The 10,545-nt window shown below is 37.8% G+C and overlaps 1 protein-coding gene across 2 annotated transcripts; it reads right to left on the reverse strand.

Annotated features, from left to right (window-relative positions):
* Positions 1 to 409: 409 nt before the first annotated feature.
* LOC100373922 (alpha-N-acetylneuraminide alpha-2,8-sialyltransferase-like) lies at positions 410 to 8,643 on the reverse strand. Of its 2 annotated transcripts, none has more exons than XM_085492192.1 (9): positions 8,607 to 8,643; positions 5,839 to 6,078; positions 5,518 to 5,676; positions 5,014 to 5,124; positions 4,397 to 4,532; positions 3,450 to 3,565; positions 2,824 to 2,913; positions 1,895 to 2,106; positions 410 to 779 (listed from the first exon to the last, which is right to left on the reverse strand). In XM_085492192.1, the coding sequence occupies exons 2-9, from the start codon at positions 6,000 to 6,002 to the stop codon at positions 544 to 546; spliced, it is 1,224 nt and encodes a 407-aa protein (XP_085348318.1). In that variant the 5' UTR covers positions 6,003 to 6,078; positions 8,607 to 8,643; the 3' UTR covers positions 410 to 543. The 2 variants fall into 2 exon arrangements, with proteins under 2 accessions (XP_085348318.1, XP_085348316.1); XM_085492190.1 differs by lacking the exon at positions 8,607 to 8,643 and adding an exon at positions 7,983 to 8,151.
* Positions 8,644 to 10,545: the final 1,902 nt, after the last annotated feature.

A 10,545-nucleotide genomic window follows, 5' to 3' on the forward strand; every position in this document is an offset into this window, starting at 1 on the left:
ATATGTAAAATGTAGCATAGAACACAATATCTAAATGACGAAACCGTGAATTTAAAACCCACCGAATATGCCTGAAATGGTAAATCAGTGAAATTTAAACCCAGTGAAAATTAGTCATTTTACAGTATGTGTCTAGTTCGATTGAGTTCGATTTGATGACGCTCTAAGATGTTAAAACTCGATATCATCTGAATATACGTAAATGTTTACAATTCCTGTCCCATTGCGAATTATAACATTTGGTGTAAGACATAGACTGCGTCATACATAACAAACCAAATAATGCGGTCTGAGAAAGTAATAAGAGCAGACTGTTGTGTAAATTATGTTTCTCTTTTGAAATGGCATCTGTGGCTCCGATGTTGAAAAAATGGCGGTCGGTCTGACTTCCGGTCGTTATACAGGTCACGTGACAGTTTACCTTCGTGGAAATTACCACGCGTGGCACTCTAGCGCAGTCAGTCGAATTAGGTGATAACCGGAAGCAGGTCGATACATTTGCATAACGCTCTTCAATGGAGTCTTCTGATTGGTTGAGCAACCCTATGCATCGGTATTACAACTATTAACGTGTAGTTTGAGTACGCCTTCAGAGTGAAGTTTTATGAGCAGGTCGAATTCCGATGGATAGTCATGGGTGTGATGAAATGTAGACCAACTAAAGTCGTTCGTATAATGCATAGATACGGGCTCTCCTCGCGAATTGATCTCAAAAGGCCAGAATCCATATAAATGAAGTTCATCACAAAAACACGCACCCAATGACATCAGCATTATGCCTGGATGCAAATAGAGAGAGAAGCGTACGTTATATGCATTTGTGATGTTGATATATATTTGTAATGTTGATAGAAATCCACTCTCATGCGGGTGAGTTTGTCAAAGAGTTGCCAAGTTTTAATCACTGATAGAAGCGCTCCTTGGTCCGTTCTATGTGTTGTGTTCGACCGGGACTGGCTGGCACCAAGATAGCACCGCAAATAGTACTAGATGCGCAGACATTTTTGTCAGATTATCCCACATGGGTGATATGGTTCCGAGGCAAAATGAGGCAATAAACCACCGCCAAATGCGGGTAAACCATGGCGTAAAAACATGAGCGTGGGCCGATGTATGTACGGAGGGGGGGGGGGGCATGGGCGGCTGGCCGGTACAGATTACAAGGATAAAGAAAAGCATTTTACGCTATTGCAGGAAATAAAATGAAAGTTACATTTACAGTAAAAAAAATAGGTTTTACACTTTACAGATAAAGCAAATTCCTAATTACATTTTACATTTTTATAATTTGTGTTCAAGAATCAAAATTGGCAAATTGCGTACTCAGTACAACATTTTTAATGGGGAAAATATCTTATACGCTTACAAAAATAAGATCTTTATTCAAATTACGGAAGAATAAAATAACTGATTACGTTTTACACCTTGCCCGTGTCTATGAATTTACTTTTTTTTCATTTAAATTACATTATTACGAAAATAAAAACAATTGATTACAGCTTACAAAAATACCCCGTACAGAGTGGACTGGGCGAGTTCCCGACTTCGGCGGTGGTATATTACCAGTATATTACTGTATACCGTCTTAATTTTAAATGTAATTCTGAGATATGGAAATAACTTTAAAGCTTCATAAACCAATGTGATACAGCACCCAGAGCCTAAATGCAACCGAGGTAAAGTAAAAATTGGCCCTGGAACTGAACACGACAAACCGTGGTGTGTTTTACCAGGACTTGCACACACTCTCGACCAATCTGAACGGCTTATCCGGGCAATTAAAACATTGCCATGATATAATGCATTATTTATGTAGAACCGTTAGCATTTTCCATAACACAAAACAAATCTAAACGATGTCATAGATTAAAACACGTATTCGTTTTGTATCTACCTGTTGACATGTTCTTTATAAGTTTCCAGTATTTCTTCACTTTGTCGAAGTGTACAGCATTTGCATGCAATACAGTTAGATCGGTGTGTTCCTGTATTAATCGGGTCACATTAAACGCAATGTCAGTGGAATGCATTCGACTGCTATTTGGTACCCATAATATATATCCGCTGTATTCCTTCAGTGCTTTGAGAAATCTTGATGGACGGGACCTGTGAATGAGAGTTAAAACGTGATGAATACTGCCAATAATACATTGTACACCTATTATACTGTTATCACAGACGGATATTGAAGGGAGAAACAATTTGTTTTCGCATTTTATCAATAAATATCTAAATAGTGTTATTTTCTGTCACTTTGTCGTAAAATAATAAAATGTACTTCCCATCAAAAATTGCGTAGATTGAAGTAGGAAACGTTCAAGACAACGACTGTTATTTGCAGTCGCACGTTGCTTAGAATATTGTCAATTTCTGAGGAACATTAAGTTATATTGATGGTAAATTTCCGATCAGAACACTATCAGCGGTTTTGGTGAACTTTATTTCACCTTTTTGTGCAACAGGACACTAGATGGCGCTCTTTATATGAAAGCAGTACTACAGTTTATCAAAACACGGGTACATTGGAGCGTGATATACATATAAAACATAGTGTCTCCATGAAAACAACTGAAATGTTCGAGTGCGATGTTTACGCCAATCCATACTTTGATCCAAACCAAATAAAAAGTTTGACCTTTCACTCAACACTACAACCTTAATATTGCTTTTGTCATACACCAGCACTAACACACCCTATAGCATGTGACCCCTCGTCCACGACAAACAACTGTAGTATATAATTCATTATCAGACATATATTTTCTAATAAAAAAAATACAATCCACTCAAACAATGCAGGCTTTATATCACATTGCTATTTACCTCGCGATAGGCACACTCGGACTAAGACTGGTTATGCTGGTTTTTTTACCGGCATCTTTCACGTACTTCTTAATTGGTGGAAGGTTTGACCTGACATGTGACAAAACAAACAATAGATTTACAAAATTGTTATAATTACGCTATGAACAAACCATATTAGTATACTGACGACATACGCGCGATTTAAACATTTCAAACAGTATCTTGTATTTTGTCGGGTTTGCTGAGCAAAGGCCGGGCCTGCCCTTAAAGTTGCATTCAAACTTTGTAAATATGGGAGGTGAAAAATGAAATGAAATGTTGAGATTGTCGACAAGTCATAAGAAAATAACTGCAAGAAATGAATTTGTTCTAGTACTCGTTCGATGAAACAAGTGAAATTCTCGAATACGCATGTGCGCTGGTTGTTTTAGTGTGCACTGAGCATGCGTAATAGTGGTTTTGATTTATCATCAAACGAATAGTATCGCGTGTCATGTTTGAATGATGAGAAGTATTTATTTCCAGTGTTCCCCAAATATGAATGAAATTCGTAGATAATTTAATTTGTTGTCTATTTTTTTTTTAAAATATGAATACGTCGCTTTTTAATTGACACCTCCAAAGGGAAATTTTAGACGATTTACCTGATGACCATATCGTGGCTATCTATTTCGGTTCCACAGTTACTGTTGTGTAGGATACCACTATTGCCAACTATAGCACAGGTTTTCACCGGGGCGCTGCTTGAAAAGGGTGACACCTACCGAACAAAATTTAAGCAAAGAAGTCATTAAAAAATCAGCTATTTGCGGGTTGCTATATCACGTGATACCCAAGAGTACGTCATCAACCCACTGTCCGCCTTGACACGCCCGACTCGAGTCATTTCATCGCAACACGTCGAGCCCTGGCGAGTCGTAGCAGTGTGCGTGACTTCACGACTACAGAAAAAGTTCATCATTTCACTGTAATAATTGTGTTGGATAGTTTGATTATACTTCGACCCCAGCTCTAACCACCGTGTCACCGTGTACTGCAGTATTTATACGGTACTAATATGTATGGCGCTTTGTGATAATTTGAACGCCGTTTCGGGGTATTGTGAAATATGGATTTTTGAATGTCCACGAAAAATGCAACATCCAAGTTTTGTCATACGTGTAGTTTACGCATAGTTTGTGTATTTCAACTACTAGTAAATTTAGATTAACTAATTTGCATACAAATTAACATCTAAATATATATATATATATATATATATATATATATATATATATATATATATATATATATATACACATGATCCTGGGCCCTCCGAGTATTCACATTCAGACAGTTGTCACCATATTGTTAACCGTCAGTAGGCAATCATGTTGCAATCGGGCAATTTATTTAATATCATCTGTTTCATTGCTCTGTTACAACGCCAAACATGACGGAGTTCACTACTAGTATTTGAACAACATTGCCAACACACTGCGTCATTCGGACATTACAATCTCTTCGTCACTAGAGAACGCAATCTATTAAATATCTGTAGCTACAAATCCAAAGAAAACACTCACTGCACAACACCCATGAAAGCACTTACTTCGGGAAATAAACTCCTCTTTGCGCTATCTATTACAACTTCTCGGGTGAAGTATGTACTGTAGTATTTTTCGCCAATAGCAGTGTTCTCCTGTGTGAAAAGTAAGGATGTCCCGTTGTCCTGAATAATATTATTTCTGGAAAAAAAAAATTAAAAAAAATGTTTTGGTCTTGACAGACGTGACAGACACTAGTACAGAATGGTAGCTCTCAGAGAACTGTCTGATACCCTTTGAAGTGTACTAAAAAACACCACGCCCATCTATATAAACACCATACACGTGATTTACACATGACCACAATAACAAGTGTTACGAATAAGCCGATAATCAAAAAGAACGGACCCTGGGACAAGCACTGTCCCCCCATGTAAGATACACAGATCGGTAACGGAAATATGAACCTATCATAGTCGTGATTCCGTTTGTTTTGTGCATTGATTTATCAAAATTAGAATATTTTCGGGAAATAAAGTAGGTTGCCGAACAACATTATCTCAGGCTCCTGTGAACGTGAATGTGTATAAACTTTTCTGCTTCAGTCATGTTCGTGCCGCATATTTGCAGATCCTTCGGTGGTACCATTACCATAATGGCGACTACAATATCTCGGACTTACCTTATTTCCCGTAATCGTGTGATGTTTGAATGCCATTCTTGTAGTTCGGAGACTGTGTGTATTAGGTTTTCTTGTAATTCTTGTAAAGTTGGTTTCTTCTTCTTTTGTTTCCTGCCGATTAAAACGTAACAGGGACAGGAAACTTACAAAACAATCAATCTAGAAACAGTAGTAGGTATGAATACTGAGCTTTAAACCTTCCCATTGCGTCCTCTATTGACGAAATGCTACCATGATGGGGGGAAAGGATTCTTAGAAAGGTCGTCCTTGGGATCAATGTAAGGCGTTCTTGAGATATTTATAGTAGATATAATAGCCGAACGGCACCATGGGACGAACTGTGTGCCACATAAGCGTTTCGTCGCTAGATTGCGATATTTTTAGAACGGTGTACTCACAACATAGATCATGGGTACGCCACATTCAGTATCACAAATCTATCCATTCCGTATTTACTGTCTTGTATTTTACATGAACCCCGATGTTGATGTATAATTCACTCACCGACGTTTCTTAACACGCCGGAGTCGAATATTATGTTTGACTATAACAGGCAGCTTTTCCATCGGTTTCTCACCAGTCTCAATCTCCTCGTCTACAAAAGGTAAACTCGGGGAAGTATGGTTCGTCGCTTCAAGAACTTTACAATCCATTTTCGGTGACCTAATATAAAGGGAGTGTATATGTTAGTGCCTCCTCAAACTATGTGTTGCTTGCTAATATAATCCGCTTTATCATCAGTGGTGGCTCTAGGGGTCCGGACCCCCCCCCCCGTTGAAAAATGTATTCATAAATGTATTCCCTGATCAAAAATATAGTACTCACGTAAGTGCTGCTCTTGTTTTAATTAAGTAGTTTCGTGTGTACGTAGGAATGGTGTAAACATGAGCATACGATATCACTGCAGCACAGAACACCAATAGATAACTAAGCATTGCCATTGCCTTGCACGTCCATGCTGTTCTACACGGTGATTTCTTTTGTTTCATCTTCTCACTGGGTTTTATACACACACGTTTCCGGTCATCTACACTTTTGATTTGTCTACTCGCTGTAGTACGTGCACTGAAATAAACGAATATATTGGTTGTTTCCATAGCAATTCCTGGGGGTCCAACAACTAGTCTATATTGTAAGATCAAAGATTAAACCTTTTTTGATATTAATATTTAATGAGGAACATTACAAATAAGTTTTGTTTTCTAATACAGTGCCTAAAATTGTATTTGACCAAAAGTGTAATAATATATGGACGACAGTCGACCAATTATGCAAATTAAAAATATGCAATATGATTTTACATCTGAGATATATAAGGCTTGTATACGTGTTTCAATATGACACTGGTTTCACAAAGATGAAAACTATAGGCCAAATCATCACTATATTTGCAATTGCAATTTGACCATATATCTACGACGCTATGATTTTGATGGTTTATTTATGTTGTGTAATATCAGTTCAGTTTTAAAGTAGTGTATTATATTTAGTATCATTTTAAATAACTCAAACTATAAAAAAAAAACATTTATACGAAACTAATCGTGTGACAAATTTTCTAAATTTTGTCTGAAAATTCTAGTTTTAGTATTTTTAAATGACTGAAAAACGATCATACTATACTTAAACAAGCAGCCAGTCGGCTGAGATAGCTCCGCTGTTAGCAATGCACATTTCAATTAAAAACTGAAAATGTCATTAAAAAAAAAAAACAATATGTATAGTATCAACGCAATCAGACTTGCTGTTTTCAACAAGATTTCGAAAATATCACTTTTCACCAAAAATGACAAACATATTCACCAACATTAGAGTATTAAAGATATCATCACAAAATGAACAAATCTGAGAGAGGTCTACATGTAATACCAGCAATCGGATTTGCGGTTTTTAACAAGAAGTCGAAAATCAGTGAGTGATTCGATTTGGCCACGGCAGTGTACAAACAAATCATTCTATGTATAGCGTGGTACAAAGCTGTCCCTTTCAAAGTGGCCCAAGTTCATATAATGACATGAGTCCTCTATTGTGAAGGAAACAACAGTTCAATTTAACATTTTAACCTATAGGATGCCGACGCATTTTGTTTAACAGAGCGAGATTCCCACGGCGGATATAGCTGTCAGAACAATATTCACATATGTGCCCACGCTGAACGTCTTGTACATATTATGCAATATGTGTTATGAATCAAACCAATATACGATGAGTTATCTACCTGTAGTATGCCGGATAACATCTAGATTGTGGTATTCCACACAGTTCAATGACATATGCACATGTCCGTGTTCAACGTACATGTACTAGAAGATTTAACCTCAGACAACCAGTCTGAGATTTAACAAACACGTCATTGCGTCATCGCAGTCGAGTCGAAGCATATATACAAGAATGATTTTGATACGTCAAAAAAAACGTGTCAACAAATAAACCTCTCTCTGATTGGTCTGATTGTTAGGCATTGACTCTGCCATTGACACGGGTAAAACGGAATGAAAGACATTTCGCATCTTCACAATCTAATATGCCATTAGGTAATTGTGTTTAATTTAATCTAGTTGTTCAATTGTTAACGGGCTTTGTGTTTTCGACAACTATTGACCCACTCAAGACAATACTGTATGACCGGAGCTTGTAAAATAACACTGTTCATATAATTTTTTAACGTATTGAACTGATTTGTCTTCTTTATTGTCCTTGGGGGATGTCACACGTAATAATAGATGCGGTTAACGGCAGTTATATTTATCAGTTTATGGTTCTGGGCTGATTATATATCCACTGTTTTATACGTTATGTAGAAATAGCTCGGTGTAGCCTATCGCAGTGGTTGTTGTGCTGGACCACAGCCAATAATCGGCAAATCCATCCACAAAACACACTTCATAGAATAAAGGTAATCGCTGCCGTTAACTACAGTAAAATCCACCGGGAAGTACAACGTCTGAACTAAAAAAACACACACCTACCTCTAGACATCACCTTGAGCTGAATCATACTAGCGTTTGCTATATTGTGTACTCCTGTCGCCCTCCGGCGTGCCCCTGGGGCATTGATACACAGACGGACGTGTCCGGGTAATAAAGAAAGTACGTACGCGATCCAACTCAAGGCACGGTTACTATAAAGAAAGACTGTAGTCAGCGCAAATACATAATTAGCATATTCTTAACAGGATGAATGCAAACGTGACGTTAATGTTTCCCATATGCCTTTGCGATTCCGTGATTACGGAAGTAAGTAATGTCAATGAGTACATGCATCGGCACGGTGTCATCTTGAATACGCCCACGACGTTTACATATTAAAGGTTGGTGGTTTTCGCGCCGCGTCCTGTTCGATACGGGACTCATAGCGACGTACTACTAGTATATACAACGCATGTAAAATACATTCAATTAGTTTGTTTACATGAAATTCGAACACGGGCTGCGCGACCGACGACTCGGCCCGGCGACTCGGACCACCAGTAGTTAATTTCACCGTTAGTACCTTCCATGTTAATTTCTAGCAACCGCACTTGCTTTGTAGCACATGTAGCACACATATGTATCCACTGTTTTATACGTCTGAACTAAAAAAAGCACACCTACCTATAGACATCCCCTTCAGCTGAATCATACTACGTTTGCTATATTGTGTAATCCATTTGCCCAAACAAAATACACTTCATAACATAAAGCTAATCACTGCCGTTAACTGCAGTAAAATCCACCGAGAAGTACAACGTCTGAACTACACAAAGCACACCCACCTCTAGACTTGACCTTGAACTGAATCATACTATGTTTGCTATGTGTGTACTCCTGGCATGTCCCTCGAGGCAGTGATATGCAGGCGGGCGTAATTAAGAAAGTACGCTATATATCCAACTCAATACACGGTTACTATAAACATGGATTCAGATTCAGGTCCTGTCGTGACAGCCACTTTCCAATTTCAATATAGCGTTAAGCGCGTTTTAACTGGCAGTTAACCTATCCCTGATTGCCATAATGATATATATCTTGTAAACAAAACGTAATTCGTTTCTTATAATACAATTCAGACGCTTTGGGACATCAATATGAGATGTAGTACGGTATCATCGGGCGTTACTTGTATCAGTATTGCTTAGTTTAAGTTTTTATGCGCAAAACATGAGACGATTTTTTCCAGTTCGTCTGCCTTGTCTGTGACAAAACACAAAAGTGCAAGCGGTTTCACCGGTCACACCATGTTCATAGTCTTCTGAAGTAAAAGGTGAGAACTATGAAGCCTCAATTTAAATACTTCTATTCCATTGTTTTTCGCAATAAAACTGCTGTAGTTTAATTTTATTTGCAGGGATCTAAACTTGACACCAGTCTGGGCCCACCTGTAATAGAGATCCACAGAACGGAATACATTTCCAATGCATTTAGTCTTCTATATTACAGCTCGCTTTGTAAAAACGTAATATCATAACTTCCGCGTTATCCGAGTAAGCATATCGTCGCTGGAGGCGCACGCCTTCGAGAAAGTGAGATTCGCTCACAAAATTAAACACACATACACGTTATTGTTTAACATCCATAGATCAAACATTCGAAGCCGAAGACAAAATAATTAATTTAGCAAATATTCATTTATCTAGGAAACAGAAGTGTTTTTCCCTTACTCTGATAATTTTTCAAATTCCTTCACGAACCTATTGAATATTTATGCAACTGCAGTAAAAGACAATGAAAAAATACGTGTCCGGGGAAAGAGTGATGCAATTGCGTTTGTCTCCGCATGTGACTGGAAGCCTTGCAGGTTGCGGCCAAACCACTGAAACATAGCCAGCACAATAACCAATAAGGAAAAACAAATAACACTTTTCCCAACGTACACAGGTAAATCACTGTTAAATTTGGAATATCCCGGATACATCGTTACTAATAATTATATATTTAATGTACGCGTACCATCCAACGTCCCATATACATCTCACAGTTTTACCATGGTCTCACATTACACCTTCACGAGTATATGCGCCCATCTCAAATCAAGCATCTTCTCTTCGCCCTCATTACTAAATGTGTATATTTTCACGGAAAGCGTTAACATTATTATGACATCTGTTTAGCAAGCTGTAATTTTTTACGGCCGTCAAAATGTCCATCGACTGACGATTGTGTTTAGTTAAAAACGAAAGTCTTCACCAGCTATACAAAATAACACGAAATTACTATTGTATGTTCAACCTCAGACCTGTGATGACGTAACTTACTTAATTAATTATCTTGATGCATTATTGTGAAGATGTTAACGACGATCTAGGGCACGTCTTACAAGATGATTTGCCATCTCTAAACAAGCAACACACAAACTATAAAACAAACTGCCCAATACCTGTGAACAAATCTTCTAAAAACAATATGCACATAATATAATGTCTTTGAATGGGAGTAGCATTATAGACAGATTATTGTCGTTGCTGGCGCCTCTCTGCCACAGTAGGCAATATTTTACATCGAAATCCGTGAGTTCACGTGTATTTTCCAAATACGCCATATTATGCATAGTTTT

The sequence above is a fragment of the Saccoglossus kowalevskii genome, chromosome 17 (genome assembly GCF_978046115.1).
Source record: "Saccoglossus kowalevskii chromosome 17, keSacKowa6.1, whole genome shotgun sequence".
NCBI lineage: Eukaryota > Metazoa > Hemichordata > Enteropneusta > Harrimaniidae > Saccoglossus > Saccoglossus kowalevskii.

Coding starts and splice junctions, on each gene's coding strand:
- LOC100373922 (XM_085492192.1), bottom strand. CDS start 6,002: ATGAAACAAAAGAAATCACCGTGTAGAACAGCATGGACGTGCAAGGCA. Junction 5,125..5,517: donor CGGCGTGTTAAGAAACGTCG/GTGAGTGAATTA, acceptor TTTAATCGGCAG/GAAACAAAAGAAGAAGAAAC. Junction 4,533..5,013: donor ACACGATTACGGGAAATAAG/GTAAGTCCGAGA, acceptor TTTTTTTTCCAG/AAATAATATTATTCAGGACA.